A 23095-nucleotide genomic window follows, 5' to 3' on the forward strand; every position below is an offset into this window, starting at 1 on the left:
TTTTATGGTGTCATTAACAAGCATTGTTCAAAAAATATTTTATGACAGAGAAAAAATGCTCATGATATAAAGTTAAGCAGAAAATAAAGGATAAAGACTGTTATTTGATAAAACAAACTCCATTAAATGTAATATGGTATCCTAGGTGAGATCCTGGAACAGAAAAAGGACATTAGTGGAAAAACTGATAAAATTCAAATAGTCTGTAGTTTAGTTAATAATATTGTACCAGTGATTATTTCTTAGTTCTGACAAACATATAGTTATGGAAGATGTTAACATTGGGGAAGCTAGATGAAGAGTATATGGGAATCTCTGTACTACCTTTGCAACTTTTTTGTCACTCTAAAATTGTTCTGAAAAAAAAGTTTATTTTAAAAGTTGTTCTTCATGCCCAGGAGCAAATTTGAGAGGATTTGCGTTTTAAAAAATAACATTTTACACTTATTTTTCTTTTCTCTATCCCTACAGAAAATATATAAATTCAGGGAAAAAAGAGTAAACTAACACACACTAAAACATTAATACTGATTCACTTGGTGGTAGAATGAGAATTTTTTCTTCTTTATATTTCCTATACCATGAGAATTGCTTTTACAATCAACAACTAACTAAAAAATATACAAATCAATACTTATCAAAGGTTTCTTTAGGAAGAAAAACTATAAATGTCTAAGCAGAGCCCAAAGGCAGACTACATACAAAACAGGTTAGGGCAGACTGTGAAGAACACAGTGGCCAAGAGAAAGTGCCAGGAGAATTTAAGTAGGCAAAACCTAATTAGTAAATGCTGGAAACCTGCCAATATGCAGAACTTAACATCCACTCACAGGCTAAAGGTGCCTGAGGCCAGCAAAGCTATGCTCAGAATTCATGTCTTAGGGGAATGTCCTGAAAAGCTCCCAGTACTAAGAATTTATAGAGATATAAAGGCTAGGTTTATTCCAAACAAGAATAATACAGCTGGACACCTGGTACACAAATGCCCACTGAGAATTGCTAGAGACACTCTTAAGTACCACTACGTGTTCCCTGAGTTTTTCTACCTTTCTTCTTTCCTAACACCTTCTTACCACCCATGCCCAGTCCTTAGTCCTAAAACCTAAAATCGGGCACCCTGATACCACTCAGCAAAATGGGTAGAATTATTAGGGTCTAGAGATCACTGGATTACAGAATCAAATACTATTTCAGATGTCTGACAGATGCCTCTACAAAAGTTTCTTTTTCCTTGATATTTTCAGGGCAAAATATGTTTTAGTGACTCCATTAAGTCACAAGAGAAGGAAATTAACCAACAAGTATTCTTCAATCAAAATTTAAAAAATAAAATACATTTTGTCCCTCAAAGATTGTGCCAGTGGAATCAGATAGACTGCACTTTAATAAAGAATCTCTTCCAAGCTGTAGTGTGTTAGGCTGTTTGCTCCTCTTAAAATAGCTCTAAGAGGCCAGTTCTGGGTTTCATGTTGCTTTTTAAAAATAGTTTTTAACTTTTAGTTTATTGTTTTGTTTTTGCTTTTGGGTTTTTTTTTTTTTTTTGGTAGAGCGGAGGTCTTTACAGGCTAGTCATGAACAGGCGATCCTCCTGCCTCAGCCTCAGCCTCCCAAAGTGCTAGGATTACAGGTGTGAGCCACTATGTCCGGCCAGTTTTTAAAGTTTTTAATTCTTAGTTTTCTTATGGGTTACCATCACTCTCAGCTGAGAATACAGTAAGTTCTGGAACTGCCACTTACTAAACATTTATATGCATTCTTTTTTAGTTTACTTTCTTTTGAATCCTCATAGATTTTGTAATAAAATGCCCAGATTATTCTTAATAAGATGAAAAGTAGGCCGGGCGCGGTGGCTCACGCCTATAATCCTAACACTCTGTGAGGCCGAGGTGGGCAGATTGCTCAAGGTCAGGAGTTCCAAACCAGCCTGAGTGAGACCCTGTCTCTACTAAAAATAGACAGACATTAATTGACCAACTAAAAATATATATACAAAAAATTAGCCAGGCATAGTGGCGCACGCCTGTAGTCTCTGTTACTTGGGAGGCTGAGGCAGGAGGATTGCTTGAGCCCAGGAGATTGAAGTTGCTGTGAGCTAGGCTGTCGCCACGGCACTCACTCTAGCCTGGGCAACAAAAGTGAGACTCTGTCTCAAAAAAAAAAAAAAAAAAAAAAAAAAAGATGAAAAGTAAGGCCCTATACTCATAGCCAAAGTGATTTTGCATGTTAAAGTGCCTGGCTTTTACTTCATGAGTTCTATAAACAGTGATGTTAAGCATCAGAAGCCTTTTTTGTTTAATTTCTAGTTCTTGGTCATGTTTAAGAAAATAGAGGCTACCAAAAAAAAAAAAAAGTGATCCCCAGGAGTAACTATTTAATATACCATTATTATTGCTGTTATTATTTTAAATACTAACATACAGTTTTTCATCAAAGCTGAGAAATGACTGATTTTAAGACCAACATTTCATATACTACTGAGAAAGACAAAAAAATTGTCAATTTATTAATAACTATAACCTGCCACTAATTGTAAGATACACCCAAATTTTAGTGAATAAAATCAGGAAATGTCTTTTAGAATCCATGAAGCATGGTATGTGGTCAACAAAAGAACTACTGATGCAATACAAATAACACTAATGAAAAGTTGTTTGGACTATCTTTTCTATGCTTCTTCTCAGATACTAGAAGGCAGTTACAATCAGGTGGTAGGATTTCAGAGCATCCAAGACTGATGTTCTTTGGAGCCCTTGTTAAATATTGATCTAAGAACAATCTTGGCCAGGGGCGGTGGCTCACACCTGTTATGCTACTACTCTGGGAGGCCAAGGTGGAAGGATTGCTTGAGATCAGGAGTTTAAGACCAGCGTAAGTAAGAGCAAGACCCTGTCTCTACTAAAAAATAGAAAAATTAGCCGGGCATGGTGGTACATGCCTATAGTCCCAGCTACTCAGGATGCTGAGGCAGAAGGATCTCTTGAGCCCAGGAGTTAGAGGTTACTGTGAGCTAGGCTGACACCATGGCACTCTACTCAGGGCAAAAGAGTGAGACTCTATCTCAAAAAGAAGAAAGAAAAAAAAGAACAATCTCCTAACGTAGACTTCCAGAAACTATTTTCCCCATTTTTCAAATGGGGAAACGAAGGTGAAGAAATTATTTTACTGGAAGCTAAATTTAGAATGTTTAGTTTTCCTCTCTACAATTTTAATGCACCCTTACCCTCAAGGTTTCATGGTTTGTTTTCCTTCAGATTTATCTTGCTCTTAAACTCAGGATATCAATCATCCATGGTGAAGGTAGTTCTGAAGAGCCACATTCACAATTACAGCTCAGGTCACAGGAGCTATTCCCTCTGAGCACAACTTATGATAAAATATAATTTGAAAGCAACTGTAAGAATATTTCTTTTCTTCTTTTTTAAAGACAAAAAACAGTTGAAATTTCTAAGATGTTTTATTCTGTCCTACTTTCAAAATGTTTCATCACCAGTACTGGCTGAAAAGCTGTTTACTTTAAATCCTCTTTTTAAAAAAGTCTTTGAACTTAATTCAACAGTTAGCTAACAAAGAATATTAGTTTCATATAATTATGTATATAAAATACTCATGTTGAAGACTAAAAATTTTACATTTTCCCCATACAAATTTTGAATTGAAACTATTAATCTTCTAAATAAAAAGTACAATATGGCTTAAGCAAGATTTTAATTTTCATATATATAACTGACAAATAGCATGTATCTTTGCTACCTAAATGTACTTTAAATATTACATTAGAATCTAAAATAAAAGGCTTTGTTTTTAGCAATCTAAATTTCTTCAATAGAAGGCATTATCAATCTCCAATAATGCCAGCAGGGTAGCATGATACAGTGAAAATATAGGCTACAGAGTTAGAGAGATCTGAGTTCTTACTAAACCTCTCTAACTCTACATTTCCTCATAGGTAAGTTAAAAACACTTCCCACCACCAATACTCTCTTATTTCATATGGTTGTTACACATTTAGAGGCAGTTGTAATAATAACCATGAAATTAGGGTACTAAACAATGAATATGAAAAAAAGAGGATGGATTCAAGTGATACTTAGGAGCTAACATCAGTAACACCAGATGATTAGGTTGGGAAGGATAGCTGAAGTCAAGGAAGATACCCATAGGTGACAGTACATTCATTAAGATGGGGAACATAAGAAGATTTAGAGCAGCACATAAGCTCAGTTTTTAACGTAATTTGATGCCTATGAGATGAATTTTGTCAAACATGCAAGGAAGAAATAATTTTACACAAAGTATTCCAGAGAGTGGTTTTAAAAGGTTTCTTCTGAAGGAACTAGGGTAGTTCTGAAGAAACCAGCATAATCTTGATAATAAAACCCAAAAAGGATAGCACAGCACAATGAAAGAAAATCATAAGTTGATCTCCTTTACAATTATTGGTGCAAAAATTTAAAAATATTAGAAAACTGAGTACAGTAACAAATAAAATGGGTAAGGACTCATGACTTTTTTGGAGTTATACCAGCAATCAAGGGCAGGTTTAACATTAGAAAACCAAAGTAATTCTCCACATTTAATAGACTAATAAAGAGAAAAATCATACAACTACTAACAGATTCAGGGAAAAGAAATCTTTTCACAGGTTTCTCTCAACAAAAAAGGTAAAACTATAAGGCTGTTTTGGAACCAAGTAGCCTAAAAGGACCCACCTCTGTGTTTCCAAGGAAAAGAGTAGGCTGTAGTGCTCAAGGAAGGGGGAAGCCACTCTACATGACAAAGATGCTACCAGTATCATTTGCTTTCAAAAGAAAAACATTAGCATCAAAAATCCTTACCAAGTTTTTCTTATATATTTAATGTTAAATGCAGTCATGCTTGGTGTGCCCTCACACATTTGTTCTGACAGTCTACTAACAAATCTCTTATAACAATCAATTTGTAAGACAAAGATGGTCTATAATGTTGCCCTTGATTTACTACTAATCATTTGCATTAAAGGGGAGATGAATGCACAACTCTTCTGTTACCCTTATTCAGGATACGTTGATATAATTACCTTTTCCCTTACCTTGTTGCTACCCACGAAAGAGCTCCCTATCTGAAGAAAGCATGATTGTTTCCATTGGCACAAACTTTAAGAAAGTTAAGTAGAACCTATTTTAATCCAATTAAAGCAGAAAATTCATACACACACACACACATATTCACCATTTTATTTTAGCCTCAACATATAAAAAGGCATGAATTCAGCAATCTTATAGTCATGGCCTTTTTTGAAAAAAATGGGGCCCACCAATTAGAATTTTGTTCTGTATTTTACATAAACCTTACTTAAAATGTATGTTACTTGAAATGGATCAAGGAATTCTATTTCTGGCAACATTGTAGGTTGGATGCCTAGATGGGTTCTATTGCTTGAATCTACAATACTATATTAAAAAATTGTTTTTTAATTTTTTTAAACTTCTTCCTAATTTGGCACAACTGTAAAAAGCTATGGGAGTTGGCTCTTGACTTTAAGGTGACCTCACAACGCTGCTTTGAAAACTGCAGACTGCGGGAGACAGAGTTATATTCTAAGACTCCCTTACATGCAGCTGAAAATCCAAAGGGCTAAAGCTGCAAAGCACACATGAATGAATAGTAAACCTACCATGTAGAAGGTGACAGCAAGCAAACTTGCCTGCTTGACTTTGTGGTGCTGGCAGAAAGAAGAAAAAAATCTCCTTTGAGAATTTATAACTATAAGCCAACTAAAATGAGTTTGTGGAGAAGAAAAAATATAAAAAGGGGGTAAGAGACATGGAAAATAGATTATATGTCTAATTAGAGTTATAGAAGGAGAAAATAAGAGGCATTATTCAAAGAGATAATTGTCAAGAATTTTCCACAATTATTCAAAGACATTATCATTTTCCTCAGATCCAGGAAGCCCAAAGAATCCCAAGAAGGATTACGAAAAATAAAATAATAAAATGAAATGAATAAAGAACACTTCAATACATTACATAAAACTAGAGAACAACACTAAAAGAAGAAAAAAAAGAGGGCTTAAAACAGCCAAATAAAAGAGAGATTACTTACAAAGGAAGGGCAATTAAGACTTCTCAACAGCAACACTGGCAGTCAAAGGACTGGAATAATGTCTTCAGTGTGATGAGAAAACTTAGAATTCTACACACAGGGAAACTACCTTTTAAACATGGAGATGAAATGAAGACATCTTCAGATAAAGAAAAAAGTGTCCTTTTTACCAAAAGATTCTTCATCACAGGAAATTCTAAAATAATACACTTCAAGTAGGAAAAAAATTATCAGGTCTCAGATCCAAAAAAGAATAATGTGCCAAGAAAATAGTAACTAGGTAAATAAATGTAAACAAAATTTGACTACCTAAAACAATAATTTCCATAAAATTTTGTGTGTACGCAGAAGAATATGCTAAAACTAAGATAATAAGCAATAGTGTTACAAGTTGGGAAGAAGACAATCAGAGCATTCTAAGTTATTGTATTATTCAGGAAAAGGTTAAAGACTCTGATTAATTGAGATTTTTCCTAAGAAAATATGCATGTTAAGACAGTTAGGATAACCACTAATAGAATAAAGAATGTATTACCTTATAAATATGTGTGCATGTACATGCATACAAAATGTGAAAAGGGACAAAATGAGAAAGAACCATGCACACATGAAGGTATTCACACACTTAATAGAAAAGAATGGCAAAAATGGGAGAAAAGCAGAGTAGGATAAATAGAAAGAACACAGACAAGGATAAAAATAAATCTAAATCTATCAGTAATCACAACTGACCAAAATTCTCCAGTGAAGACTGCCATTATGAACAAAAACAAAACTCAACCCTACTCCGTTTACTAGACACAAACTAAAATATATGAAAAGCTAAAGAATGGAATATACAATACTAACCCAAAGTAAACTAGAGTAGCTATATTAATCCAAGAAAACAGCAACAACAACAAAACAACAACAACAAAAAACTGTAAGACTAAAAACATTTTTAGATACAGGGCCCTTTCATAAGGATAAAAAGTTCAATTCAACAAAAAGATAAAACATTCTAAATTGTTTTAATGTTTTGTTCTATTATTTTGGTTTATTATTAATGTACTTAACATAGATTCAAAATAAAGTAAAAACTAACATATCTACAAGGAGAAACTGACAAACATACCACCATGGTGAGACACTAACATGTCTTTCTCAGTAGAAAAACTGATACAGTGGTCCCAAAATAAAACCAAGCCTGAATCCAAAACAAAATCAAGACAAACAAACACAGAAGATTTGAATAGAAAAATTAATTAGCTCATTGACATATATGTAATGCTGTATTTAATAAATGGAGAATTTACATTATTTCCAAATGCACATGGAAAATTTATGAAAACTAGCCATAAACTATAAACTATTTATAAAACACAAACTATTTATGAAACTAGTCTTTTTTTTTTTGAGACAGAATCTCACTTTCTTGCCCAGGCTAGAGTGAGTGCCATGGCATCAGCCTGACTCACAGCAAATTCAGTCTCCTGGGCTAAGCGATCCTACTGCCTCAGCCTCCCAAATAGCTGGGACTACAGGCATGCACCACCATGCCCGGCTAATTTTTTGTATATATATTTTTAGTTGGTCAATCAATTTCTTTCTATTTTTGGTACAGACGGGGTCTCAGGCTGGTTTAGAACTCCTGATCTCGAGCAATCTGCCCACCTTGGCCTCCCAGAGTGCTAGGATTACAGGTGTGAGCCACCATGCCCAGCCTATGAAACTAGTTTTATTCTCTACAAATTATATCACTATGGTCTCTGATCATAATGAAACAATTGGAATTGCATTACCAAAAAATTTTATAGCTAAAAAAAGTTATACATTTTGAAACTAAGTATACACTTCTAAATAATTCATGGGGCAAATAACTATTTTTAAAATAAACAGAACCAAGAATATTACACATCCAAAATTAGGGGAGGCAGCTGAGATGGCACTTAAAGTCAAATTTAAAGACCAATAATCCAAATTTGAAAGTTTTTATAAAGAATAGGAAAAAAACTAAAAGTTTTGAGAAGTAGAAAGAAACTAATAGCAGAACTTAAAAGAACAGAGAGGCCGGATGTGGTGGCTCACACCTATAACCTAGCACTCTGGGAGGCCACGGTGGGCGGATTGCTCGAGGTCAGGAGTTCAAAACCAGCCTGAGCAAGAGTGAGACCCCTGTCTCTACTATAAATAGAAAGAAATTAATTGGCCAACTAATATATAGAAAAAATCAGCCGGGCATGGTAGCCCATGCCTGTAGTCCCAGCTACTCGGGAGGCTGAGGCAGCAGGATTGCTTGAGCCCAGGAGTTTGAGGTTGCTGTGAGCGAGGCTGACGCCATGGTACTCACTCTAACCTGGGCAACAAAGCGAGACTCTGTCTCAAAAAAAAAAAAAAGAACAGAGAAACATTTTACAATAGAGATGACTGACAGCCATAAGTTCATTCTTTGAAAGAGTAATTAAAACAATAAACCTCTGGAAAAGCTAGTTGAGAAAAGGAGAAAACAGACAGTAATAAGAATGAAAAGAGAACATAATTAGATTCTATAGTGATTCAACTGGTAAGAGGATATTACTGACAATTTTATAGCAATAAATTTGAAAACAAACTTTGAAAAAACATTTTTAAATATGATTTATTAAAAATGATTCAAAAAGAAATAGTAGAGGCGAGACACTGAGGCCTCTACTCCCAGCACTCTGGGAGACCGAGGCAGGAGGATCGCTTGAGATCAAGAGTTGGACACCAGCCTGAACAAAAGCATACTTCGTCTCTACAAAAAAATAGAAAAATCAGCCACGTGCAGTGGCACATGCCTGTAGTCCCAACTACTTGGGAGGCTGAGGCAGGAAGATTGCTTCAATCCAGGAGTTTGAGGCCGCAATAAGCTAGGAAGATGCCACTGTACTCTAGCCAGGGTGACAGAGTGAGACTCTTGTCTCCAAAAAAACAAAAAGTAAGAAAGAAAGAAAAGATAAGAAATAGTACTCTATTTTAAAACTTCGTATCATACAAAGCTACCACCACCGAGCATCAAATCATCAAGTGTGGTACTGGCATAAGGAAAGATATATAGATCAATGGAAAAGAACCAAAGGTCCAGAAATAAACTCATACATTTATGGTCATTTTCACATTTTCAACAAGAGTGCCAAGACAATTCAATGTCAAAAGCTAGTCTCTTCAACAAACAGTGCTGGGACAAATAGATTTCCACATACAAAATAATGAAGGGAGGCCCTTAACTGAGATACAAAAATTAATTAAAAATAGATTAAAGACCTAATGGTAAAACCTAAAACTATAAAACTCTTAAAGAAAACAGAGGAAAGCTTTATGACATTAGATTTGGCAATGATTTCTTGAATTTAATACAAAAACCATAGGCAACAAAAGTAAAAACAGATAAACTGGGCCATATAAAAATTTGAAACTTCTGTGTACCAAAGGAAACTATCAACAGAGTAAAAAGGCAACCTATGGAAGAAAATATTTGTAAATCATGTGTCTGATAAGGGGTTAATATCCAGAGTATATAAAGAACTCATACAAAGTCAGCAACCAAAAACAAACAAGCAAGAATAAGCCAATTAAATAATGGGCAAAGGACTTGAATAGACACTTCTATAAAGACACATGAATGGCCAACAAGCATATGAAAAGAGGTTCAATATCACTAACCATTGGGGAAATATAAGTCAAAACCACAATGAGATACTACCTCATGCCCATTAGTATGGCTGCTATCAATAAAACAGAAAATAACAAATGTTGGGGAGGATATGGAGAAACTGGAACCCTTGTGCACTGTTGGGGCAGTTACTGTGGAAAACAGTATAGTAATTCCTCCAAAAATTAAAAATAGAATTACCATATGATGTAGCAATTCCACTTCTGGATATATATCCAAAAGAACTGAAGGCAAGATATTGAAGAGATATCTGCCTACCCATGTTCATAGCAGCATTATTCACAATAGCCAAAAGGTAGAAGCAACCAAAGTGTCTATCAGTGGGTGAACCAATAAGCAAAATGTAGTATATACATACAGTGGAATATTAATCAGCCTTTAAAAGGAAGGAAAATCCATGTTGTAGCATGCAATATGCTACAACATGGACAAAACTTAAAGACATTATGCTAAGTGAAATAAGCTAATCACACAAAGACAAATACTGTATAACTTCACTTATTTGAAGTACATCCTCAAACTCATAAAAATATAAAAGAGAATGATGGTTGCCAGAAGTTAGGGGCAAGAGGAAATGGGAAATTGTTTAATGGGTACAGAGTCTCATCTTTGCAAGATTAAAAGTTCTGGAGATTGGCTGTGCAACAATATATGTAATGCTACTGAACTGTACACTTAAAAATGAGTAAAATGGCAACTTTTATGTGTATTTTACAATAATTAAAAATGTTTTTTAGGCCAGGCGCAGTGGCTCACGCCTGTAATCCTAGCACTCTGGGAGGCCGAGGCAGGCAGATAGTTCGAAGTCAGGAGTTTGAAACCAGCCTGAGCAAGAGCAAGACCCGTCTCTACTATAAATAGAAAAAAATTAATTGGCCAACTAATATATATAGAAAAAATTAGCCGGGCATGGTGGCACATGTCTGTAGTCCTAGCTACTTGGGAAGCTGAGTCAGGAGGATTGCTTGAGCCCAGGAGTTTGAGGTTGCTGTGAGCTAGGCTGACACCACGGGACTCTAGCCTGGGCAACAAAGCAAGACTCTGTCTCAAAAAAAAAAAAAAAAAAAAAAAAAAAAGTTTTTTAGAAAACTTCATTAAAAAAGAGAGGTTTTTAAAAATCTAGCTAGGACAATATGAGACAAGAAAATTACAGGCCAAACTGACTCGTGAAATAGAAGTAAAAACCCTAAACAAAATATAAGCAAACCAAATCCAGAGATTTATAAAAAGAAAATCTAAATTGGGTTTATCCCAAGAATGCCTGGTTAGCCTCAAATGCAAGTCAAAGTAACTAATCACATCAACAGATAATGAAAAAAAAAAATTCAATCATCTCTAGAGTTAGGAAATGGAAAACCTTTCAATATAACTCAACATCCATTTATGATTTTAAAAACAAACAAAACTTTCAGCAAATAAGAATAGAATGAAACTTCCTTCACTTGGTAAAGGATGTCTAAAAAAAAAAAATCTACTGAACAAGTGTCATTCTTAATGACACTTGAAAGTTGAAAGCATTTCTTTTGTGAACAGGAACAAGACAAAAAGACCCCAAACTATGAATATCTGCAGATGTCTAAAGAATACAATATGGTTCAGGGGTAGACAAAAAGACCAGTGATACAGGAGAGAATATCAAAACTAAATTACCCATATATGAAAACTTGATTTATGGCATAGGGAGATCTGCAGATCAGGGAGAAAACGAAGGACTACTTCAATGAACAGTACTGGAATAACAATTATCCTTATGAAAAAAATGAAGTATCCCTTACCTCTCACTCTCAAAAATACCATTTTCTAGGAGATTTAAGTATTAAATATGAAAAGCAAAACCATAAAGCTTTTAGTGGCTAATATAAGAAAGAATATCTATCTGTATGACCTCTAGGTGGGAAAGGATTTAAGATAAACTATAAAGGGAAAAAAGCATATATTTAACTACATTAAAATGAAGGACTGTTGTGAGGTATACATGCAAACCGATTATATTCTGCTGTATGGGTGGGAGAGGGCGAGTTACAGAGAATGCCACCCCAAAGTTATCAAGGTATACATGAGAAATGCCAAATAATCAACTTAATTCAGAGATCAAATTATTTCACACCTTTAATTTCCCTTCGTATTTTACAAATTAATCAGAGAAAAATCACACCAAAGTAAGTGGACGGATTATGAAACGATAATATGACGCTAATGTAATACAGGGCTGCCACTGTTTCAAGTACTTCACATCTTAAGTATATTACACATTTATGCCCTTATTTAAGATCAACACATTATTATAGGGATTTGGAAATAAGGACAAAAAACAAAAACAACACATGGTTCAGTAAGTGTCTGTATCAATACCTATATCTAGATCTCATTTCAAGTATTAGCAATGATGCCCATGGTAAAATCTAAATAGGTCTCAGGTTAAGTGGGATATTAGTTTGACCCTTCTCGCTGTCCTTCAATCATTTTTACCAAATAGGCTACTCACTTGTCAGATATGCCAGAATCTATCTTTGGATGCTTCAAGAAAGAAGTACTCAATGCATCAAGATATGATCTCCCCTGAAAAAGTAACTTTTTTTAAAAAGGGAAGAAATAGACTAAGTAGACAACATCTTTTTAGGACTTTGCAAATAATTCTGAAATTAAAGTGCCAGAGAAATACAAAATTACAAGGAACACATTATTTACTCAAGGAACTATTAACATTGTATGTATGACTGAACAGTATGAATTAGAAAGACAACACTTAGCCCAAGATATATACTTAAAAAAAAAAACAATGAAAGAATGTATCCATAAAGCAACATAAATTCATCCCCATTTCATCTACCATCAAAGTGCACCCCCCCTCCGTTAACCCCAAACACAGACACACACACACACACACACACACACACACACACACACACACACACACAGAGTAGACATTTTTCATCTGAACTGTAAGCCTGCCTCACATGAAAATAAATTATTTTAACCACACACAAGCTCCAGCGCTTGTAGTTTCTACATGCTGCCCACACAGCATTTTGCGAGCATGTGATTAGGAGAAATGATGCACAATCACACCACATTCCTTCCCTCGGCTCACACATCAAGAACTTGCCCTCTCAGCTGCATTCTTCTCCAAACAGCCATAGTTACCTTAGCAACCCTATGCTCCTAATATGGACAGCTGGTCCATTTAAAGTCAGTCCTTCTTGGCAGGGAAAATGCTTGTTCTTCAAATTGGGGGAGAGAGGAGAGGTTTTCCTTTCAATACATATTACAGGGGTTGATTTAACTTGATCAGCACTTTTGTTCTGCGGCAGCAATTTGTGTTGAGTTTCCACCTATTCTAAATTTTTTTAAATCTAAAAGCAAGTAGCTGAAAAAAATCAAGCCAGCTCATATGGAACTCTAAGAGGGGAACATGAAACAAAAAGGTACCTAAAAGAATTGTCTTTTATAAAACTACAAACATATCCACATTTTTGTGGATAAAGTTCAACTTTAGTTAAATTGAACTGTAATATCTGAAGCCTTAACACAGAATAAGAAATCAAAGACAGAAGACTTGTGTCTTTTTAATATTATATAGCCTAATTTTGAACAACAAAAACACTGCTAAATTTCAAAGTCCCGTAACTCCAAAGTATTAAATAGACTATCAGTCTGCATTCCTTTATTCTACCACATACATGTGAAATCTCTCACAATCTTTTCACAGGCTCAAATGTAAGCCAGGTATTGAAACCGAGTGTTTAGTTTATCTGAAGACCCTCCAGACTTAGAATGACCTAGAATAGCACTGGATTACTCAAAACCAATCTAGATCTCTGCCTATACCATTAGAGCTGGGTCTAAACCAAATTAAGCCTCTCAAGATAAAAGACACTGGTTTATAATCCAGTATACCTGATTTTTACACTATAAAAAATTTGGGGAGAGGGATTACCATATTTTGAAATATATGAGATCAAATTGCTTGTTTCATATCCGCAAAGGAATTCTAATCTCCCATCTATCAAAACCAGACACCTAACCTCTAAGGAAAGTAAACAGGCATACTCAAAACTAAAAATACCTAAGTTTATGGCATTCATTGTAAATTATAAATATTTATGAAATACTTTTCTATATAAGGTGGACCAAATCTATACAATGTAACAAATGTTCCTTTAGTAAATCTTAAGGTTAAATGAATACCACCTACATTATTCATTGCTTATATTTTTGTGTATATATGTTTTTTAAACTTCTCAGGCTATGAGGTTCTTCCTGGTTAGAAACATTTCTTTCAAGTTAAGACTAACTACAACTTCTGTATAAGGTAAAGTATCAGTTGGCAGGGTAGCAGTATAGATTAGTGAAAAGAACCTAAAGCCAATTGTAAACTGAGAATACTATCTGTTCTACTTATGCAGTGACGTGGTAACATTAAAGTGAGAATAATGAAATTACTATGCTATAGAAAGACTCAAAAATTACAGAAACTGGAGAAAGGGACTATGTTACCTAATGTCTAATTCTCTGTATTATATTTTTTTAAAAGGATGGGGGGAGTATTCAACAATGCATGGAATAACTAGTCAATATCAACTTCAAGGGTTTCTAGTCTTCCCACCAAAGTTCTTATAAATACTCTAAGTGTTAATGTATAAATAACTACTTCTTTCAAAAACCCTCAACCTTGGCTTAACTTTTAGCAGACATGTGAATTCCCTTCCTGCTATGGTTTGAATGTGTCTCCTCCAAAATTCAAGTGTTGAAATTTAATGGCCAATGTGACAGTATTAAGAGGTGGGGATTTTAAGAAATATTTAGGTCATGAGGGTTCCTTCCTCGTGAATAGGATTAAGGCCTTTATACTTTTATAAAGCTGCACTCAGTGTTAGTACTCACTTGCCCTTCTACCTTCTGCCATGTGTGGACACAGTATTCTTCCCCTCTAGAGGATGAAACCCTTACTGGATAGCCAAACCTCCTAGCACCTTGATCTTAGACTTCTGAGCCACCAGAAATGGGAGAAATAAATTTATGTTCTTTATAAATTACACAGTCTGTGGTATTTTGTTACAGCAGCACGAACGGACTGAGACACTTCCATTTTTCTATTCCACTACTGAATCAGTTCTATATTTTCTCCTAGCCCCCAGAACTAAGTGCCCCTAAGCTGCTCACCTTACACTTAAAGAAACTGCTTCCAACAAGGTACCTTTAACTCTTTCCACTGATGGAAGACCCTCCCAGATCTGTTTACTACTGTCATTATCCCCTACTTAATGTCAGGCCCAAATCCATCCTCTCACAAGAGATACTCTGACTCTCTTCTCTTCACTACTACTGGGAATACCACCACCATAGACTTATAGCTTCTAAAGTTCCCACTCTCTGATAATTTCTAATGAGGGGATCGAACAGAAGGTGCTCCTTCTGATACTGTACCACTATAGAGGAAATTGTGTTTCTGTACACAGATATAGAACCCTGCATTTGTTTTTGTTTTTTTTATTTAGAGCCCTGCATTTGTATTTATTCGGTTCTGATTCCTTGTTAGTTTCAGCAATGGGGATTCAAAGAATATGTTCTACTTCAAGGAAGTAGCAGGAGAAATAAGATGAATGTTCAAATATAATGCAGACAATAAATAGTAAGTAATAGGTAACAGGAACGTTCCATATTACTGGTACTATCTTTCAACTAGTAACTTTTTGTGGACTAATACTGATATCTAAGCATTTTTAATACGCTATTTCTATAAGAAAAACACATGTTTTTGCTGCACTTGACTAGTCTTAAAAAAAAACACACACACATGTTTTTGTTAGGCTCCATTATCCTTTTTTCTGACTGTTCCAACAAACTGTTTGATAAGCAGTACTCTAAACAGATGTATTTCTTTCTCTAATTCTAAACTTCCACAGCACCTAATTCACATTCTTTAACTTCAATTCTGATATAAAGAAACTAGCATAAATTGGCCTTTTCTTAAATGCCCATTTCAGTGTACCTCACACATTTAAGGAATTTTACATTTAAGAGCCTATTTTCATAAATATCAACCTGGAGTATAATGTACCAGTAAGATAAACAAACTACATGAATACTCAGCAACATGGCCAGATCTTTTTTTTTTTGAGACAGAGTCTCACTTTCTTGCCCAGGCCAGAGTGAGTGCCGTGGCATCAGCTTTGCTCACAGCAACCTCAAACTCCTGGGCTCAAGCGATCCTCCTGCCTCAGCCTCCCAAGTAGCTGGGACTACAGGCATGAGCCACTTTGCCCGGCTAATTTTTTCTATATATATATTAGTTGGCCAATTAATTTCTTTCTATTTATAGTAGAGACGGGGTCTCGCTCTTTCTCAGGCTGATTTCGAACTCCTGACCTTGAGCAATCCGCCGGCCTCAGCCTCCCATAGTGCTAGGATTACAGGCGTGAGCCACGGTGCCCAGCCAACATGGCCAGATCTTGGGGGGGAAAAGGAGGAGGAGGACAATGGAGCAGAGTACAATAATCAGACTTTATATGTATATATGTCAAATCCTTTTATTCTAAGGTTTGTTATGGTCCAGAAGAGTGTTTTATTCTATGTAGGTTTCTTAAGTAATATTAGCATGGTTTAGGGTAGCATATTATCTTTTTTTGTATGTGTATTATCTTTTATATAAATAAAATACAGGCACATAAAATAATAAAACCTTTTGTAGGACAAACAAAAGAATATACATCAAACACATTAAAAAGTCATTTATATAGTAAATAAATATAAAAAGGATAGAAGAAAGGTCCTTTAATAAACCAATGGTGATAGGTATGACACAAATTGAAGGACATATTAACACTCCTGTACTTGAGGTTAAAAATTGATGTCAGATAAAGTCATTCTCTTTCATAAATAATTAACCAAAAATTAAAACAAAATCATGGTTAAATATAATACATAACATAAAATTTATTATTTTAACCACTCTTTGAAACTGTACAATCATTTTTTTTAAAGTTGTCACTGTCCTTTTGATACCTTTAACTACATATCAGGGTAATACTATATAAATGTGAATCTTCCCTTGATATTTTTTATGCCAAAAAAAAAATTATGAAAGCTTCTGGGTATCTATACAAATAAACATATATACTTTTATATTTTTGCTTTTTTCCCTAGGCAGGGAATTTAAAAAATAAGTATATATCAAACACTTACAGGGCAGCCCTAAGGGTACCAAACACTATGATCCATTTGTCAGTGTGTATCATACACTATATTAACATGGAAGACTTAGATTTCATTTGCCAAAAGAACAGTGAAAAAGATATAATAGATTAAATTCATTGAGATTAAATTTTTTAAAATTTCTCCTTTTACTTTAAGCACTGTGGTCCAAAAAAGGAAGGATCTGGACTTCTCCTATAGTACTGTTTCACTGCCTGTGAGCAGTGCCCTGGAAGATTAGACAGTGCTACACATAAGTTCCAGGACCCCTTCTTTAACCTCCTAGAAGTATAGAAGAAAAAAATAGGGGGAAAAAGTTTTACAAGCAACTTGAAAAGAAAATAAATCTTGGGTGATCTGCTCTTCCCTTCTCCTCCTCAGCTAGTGGGTCCCTTTATTTTAACCCTTTATTTTCTTTCAGTGACAAGGGTAAAGACTGACCCGATTAACTAAATCTACAGCAGTTTCAAAAAATAAGAGAAAAAGGTGTGTTTGAAAATGCATGTTCTCCTCAGGATATGAGATATTGAAAAGGAAAAATAAATAAAAAATAGGGTTATTGATCTGAATAATTCACTTTATAAGCATTTGCAGTTGACAAACTGAATTAATCAATCAGTAATCACTACTACCTATCCCAAAAAGTTCCTGAGAATATTTTAATAAAAGTAACTTCTTAAAGGTGCCAAACAACTGATTTCAAGTAATCAACTCATTTGAAGATTTCACCTTTCAGAAATCTAAATATAATAATATAAATTAATGATGACTCAAAATCCATTATAAAGTTGATCATTCAGGAATTTAAATATATATAGTGGCACCTTTATATATATATTAACGTTTTATTATCTACCTGGTAGGAAGCATTCTACTTTTAAACTAAACATAGGTGTTTAGGTGGGAACATAGCTAAACAATCTCCTTTAAATCCCCTGAGATAGCTTCTATGAACATCCTACTCCCTAAAGTCACTTATATAGTAAATTCTGAGGTAGTAAAAGAGTAGCTAATAAATTTGTGAGAATCTTGTAATAATCAAGAAAAGATATGAAATAAATACATGGAAAAAGGTTTTTTTAAAAATCAAGAGCAATTAAGCCTGTATTCAACTATATTTGTTGTATTACTATATTAACAATTTCTTACCTTGTGGAATTCTCTTCTGAGAAAAACAGATACAATTTTGTTCCTAAAAAAATTTCAGGTAGAAAGTTAAAAATGTTAGTTTCAAAAGAGTCTCTTAAAAATAAAAAACTACAAATGCTAACATGCTACATTCAAAATATTATGACATTTGATATTACCAAAGCTTAAGAGAAAGGTCTCTAATAATAAAAGTACTTTTTATAAAAATACTTATAGAATTTATTACTTTTATTATTATAAAAATACTTATCATTCTACTGACTGAACATCAAATCATTTTTGCTAGGTACATAATGATGTGTGGCACATTTTCATATTCTAAAACATCAATAAATCTCTCCAAGATTTGATATTCTGAAGGATACTTTTTTTTGGTATAATTCACATAACCTAAAATTCATCCCTTTAAACAGTGTTTTTTAACATAGTCACAAAGTTTCACCGCCATCTAATTCCATAATATTTTCACCACTCCAATAAGAAACTCTATACTCAAGAGTACATTTTTTTTTTTTTGAGCCAGAGTCTCACTTTGTTGCCCAGGCTAGAGTGAGTGCCATGGCGCCTAGCTCACAGCAACCTCAAACTCCTGGGCTCAGCAATCCTACTGCCTCAGCCTCCTGAGTAGCTGGGACTACAGGCATGCGCCACCATGCCCGGCTAATTTTTTGTATATATATTTTTTTAGTTGGTCAATTAATTTCTTTCTATTTTTGGTAGAGACGGGGTCTTGCTCAGGCTGCTTTTGAACTCCTGACCTTGAGCAATCCGCCCGCCTCAGCCTCCCAGAGTGCTAGGATTACAGGCGTGAGCCACCACGCCCGGTTCAAGAGTACATTTTTAATTCCAGGGAGAAAATCTGAAACATATTTAATTTTAAAAGATAACCAGACACATACTCTTTAAAACATTATGATCAAAATTATGTTTTCAAAAAATATATAGAACAATGATTAAAAGGAAAAACAAACATCCAAAAATTATAAGAGTAGCTATATTTAAATATTTGTGTTTGTAGCAATATAATGACTGTTTTCCATATATTTTCTTTACTGCTGTGATTCTATATTATCTTTATGATTCTTAAAAAAGGTATCTAATACAACCATAGAGCTATATGCTAGAATTTGTACTACAAGGTAAAACCAAAAATACAAGGTGACCTTTTTAAATGTCCACCATATTTTCTATTAAATGTTTTTCAAAGTAGATAAAATAAGTATAAAGTTTTAAAAAGATTTGGCCACACTTACTAATCTGGTTGAAACGCCACAGCTGCATCTTACTTTATGACAAATGGACTGTTTCATCACTTTTGCATCTGGGCATCTACTTCTTAATGGTCATTTCTGAAATAAAGGTGCAATTATTAAGAAAGTTATTCCTGAATATATTATAACAAAAAAACAGAAAAATCTTTAAGGACGATCACCTAAATTGTCATGACCAGAGAGAACTACCAAAACACTTCTTGAGAAACCTTCTAATAAAAAACATTATTAACAGGGCTGAGGGTGGTGTGGAAGGGATAGAAGATAGGCTATCATCCCACAGGACCAGACCTCGTCAGTCCTCAATGCTTTCACTCAGCGGCACCTTGCAATTCCCAAATGCCATTTACAGACTGGGGAAAAAAGTACAGATGGTAGTGGGCAAGGGGCGGCAGAGAGGCATGGGAGAAAAGGGAAAACATGGATGGGGAGTCCTTAAACCGCACATTTTGAATACAATAATTTTTTTTTTTTTTTGAGACAGAGTCTCCTCTGTTGCCCGAGCTAGAGTGCCATGGTGTCATTCTAGCTCACAGCAACCTCAAACTCCTGGGCTCAAGCTATTCTCCTGATTCAGCCACCCGAGCAGCTGGGACTACAGCTGCGCAACTACACCTGGCAATTTTTTTCTATTTTTAGTAGCTCCTGGCTAATTATTTCTATTATTATTATTATATATGTATTTTTTAGTAGATACAGGGTCCTGCTGTTGCTCAGACTGGCCTCAAACTCCTGAGCTCAAGCGATCCTCCCACCTCGGCCTCCCAGAGTGCTAGGATTATAGGCATGAGCCACCATGGTCCCACAATAAATTGTTTACTGATTATGTTTATTTTATTGTCCATTTCCCCCTTTCACCTTGAACATAAGCCCCAGAAGGGCATCTTTGTTGGTTTTATTTACCAATATCTTTCAAGCACCTAATACAATGACTACCATACCACAAGTGTTAATATTTAATGAAACGATGAATAAATTGATGAATTACTTAACTTCAATGGATGAAATATTTACGCTTATGGTATTTTAAAATAGCAAATCTCAAAATGTCTTCTTTCACAGTGACACCACTGATGTTAACATCAACATCATCATTGTTTTATACCCAATAAACAAAGACCATAATTAAAAGACACAAACCCCAATGTTTAAGGAACCAGAACAAAGACAACGTCACTCAATAATTTTGTCACTGTACCTTAGGTAAAGACTCTTAAGGAGGGGAGTTGCTGGATATGCAATTTTGCTAAATATTGCCAAATGGGGTAGATGGGTGATCTTTTTCTTTTTTAAACATGTATGCTTTTTGAGGTACTTGTGGAGACAGCAGGAATATAGGGGGAAATCTTTCATAAAAAGTGAAAAGTTGCTACTGTAACAGTTCTCAAGACCAGCCCTCAAGGAATCCAGTAAGTAGTTCCCTACTTTACATCCCATAGCTTAATAGCATTCCATAAAATGTTATTTTGTAAAAAAAAAAAAAACTTAGAATACATCTATAAGTACAGATTTGCTTTTGTTTTGCCTTTCAAAAAGCAACAATGAAAGGATAAACCAAAACCATTTTAAAATGATTATCTATGGAGAAAAAAGAAGCAGGTGGAAAAGACAGGAATGGAAGCTAGACTTCTCAGGAAATACCTCATTTTACAGTTTTTACTTTGGAAACACGTTTTAAAATAATTTAAAATACAAAATAGGCCGGGCGCTGTGGCTCACGCCTGTAATCCTAGCTCTTGAGAGGCCGAGGCGGGCGGATTGCTCAAGGTCAGGAGTTCAAAACCAGCCTGAGCAAGAGCAAGACCCCGTCTCTACTATAAATAGAAAGAAATTAATTGGCCAACTGATATATATATATAAAAAAAAATTAGCCGGGCATGGTGGCGCATGCCTGTAGTCCCAGCTACCCGGGAGGCTGAGGCAGAAGGATCACTCGAGCCCAGGAGTTTGAGGTTGCTGTGAGCTAGGATGCCACGGCACTCACTCTAGCCTGGGCAACAAAGCGAGACTCTGTCTCAAAAAAAATAAATAAATAAAAAATAAAATACAAAATAAATTCAAAAGGAAAACTAATCTGTAAGAATAAGAAACTGAAACAAATGAATCAGACTATATATATTAATTTGGTGACATAACCACACATAAGATCACTTCAAGGCACTTTAAAACAACATTTTAAGAGTATATCCTGGGCATGGGCAATATAAGTAACCTTAACACTTGTATCCCCATAATACGCTAAAATAAAAAAATTAACAACAAAAAGAATATATCCTTAGCAGGATATATCCAAAAAGCAACAAAACAAAACAAAACAAAACCCGACCTAAAAAAATATCTTAAACTACATTCAGCAGTTTTTGTTACAACAAATGCTGGCAAATAGGTAATATCTGTCATTAGGAACAAAGGTTTGCAGCATAAGAGAAAAAAGATTCAAATATAAAATCACAGATGTAAAAATCCTATAATCTGACATTTGAATTAGAATACCTATAAGGACCCAGGATTTATATAACTTTAATAAATATCAATTCTTTGTTCTGCCCCCCAAAAAAGCTTTGAAGCAATGATTATCCAGTCACAAAGCACTCCTAGTCTAGACTGTGTTCTCTAAATACCATTTTCCACTTAAAGCAACCAAGACTCCTAGAACATGTGTTGTGCTAGGAAGCAAGCTATTGAAGATTACTAGAGTTGTGGAAAAAAGTGACACAGAGGCCAGTTTGAAGGACCCAAGTAGCCCACTAGACAAAGGTGAGTCAATTTTAACATCAAAAAGATAATGATCACCATTGATTGAAATGTTAAATATGCAAAAATTCGTAATAACCTCTGGGAGTTGCTATGGCACTAACTTTATATGAAAGGTACCCAGAGTAATCAAGCAATCAATAAATCTGAAGTCTTCTTTGTAGGACTCCAAATGGCAAATATAGAAGAAAGGACAGGATTTTAAAAAATCACCATTTTGCAACCCCTAGTGAAATAACAAACTAAAAAATAACTGGTTGCTAAAACCAGTAGATGAAAGGTTAATGGGAAACTTATAATGGATGAATCAGGCTGGCAAAATCTGAATCCAGTGATTAATCTTAACATCATTACAAATGGGTCTGTTAGAAATTTATGTACATAAGTATTCATCACTACGCATGAAGTGTTCATCCTGGGAGCTCCAGTTTAAAAGATATTCCTAATATTACTACTTTTACCACTTGCAGTCTTTTTTTTTTTTTACTTGCAGTCTTATTGCCATAGTCCACAGCACCTTATTTTGTATCTACATTTTTACCTCAACAAGTCAGTCATATTAGCCATTTTCAAAAGAAAGTCAGATCATGTCATTCTTCTGATCAAGCCATCCAGTGGAATCCATCTCACTAGTCTAAAAGCCAAAGTCCTTCCAAAGGTCCCTAAAGACCATGATCTGCTATCTTCCTCCATCTCTCTGACCTCATCTCCTGCTAGCTTCTTTCCTTTCCTTAAACACAAGCATGTTCTCACTTCAGGGCCTCAGAACTTTTTTTCCTTCAGCCTGGAATACCAGATCTCTCTCCAGCTTATTCCTACACTTTCTTTAGGACTTGGTTTTTATAAGTCACCTAATCAAAGAGATCCACCCTAGTACCCTGGGCAAGACTAAAATATCTGCCTGTTTTCTTTATCTGGCAGAGAATATACAAGGAAAAATAAATTATAAATTTTGGAGACTATAATCTTC

The 23095-nt window shown here is 34.8% G+C and overlaps 1 protein-coding gene across 2 annotated transcripts in view; it reads right to left on the bottom strand.

Annotated features, from left to right (window-relative positions):
* FRS2 (fibroblast growth factor receptor substrate 2) overlaps positions 1-23095 on the bottom strand; it is a 104826-nt gene that overhangs the window by 31102 nt on the left and 50629 nt on the right. For both annotated transcript variants that reach the window (XM_012788716.2, XM_012788717.2), the window contains exons 2-3: positions 19354-19449; positions 18101-18143 (exon numbers count right to left, since the gene is read on the bottom strand). In XM_012788716.2, the coding sequence (XP_012644170.1) occupies positions 18101-18143; positions 19354-19410 (100 nt within the window). In that variant the 5' untranslated portion in view covers positions 19411-19449. The remainder of the gene's footprint in view (positions 1-18100; positions 18144-19353; positions 19450-23095) is intronic.

This window comes from Microcebus murinus, chromosome 10 (assembly GCF_040939455.1).
Source record: "Microcebus murinus isolate Inina chromosome 10, M.murinus_Inina_mat1.0, whole genome shotgun sequence".
NCBI lineage: Eukaryota > Metazoa > Chordata > Mammalia > Primates > Cheirogaleidae > Microcebus > Microcebus murinus.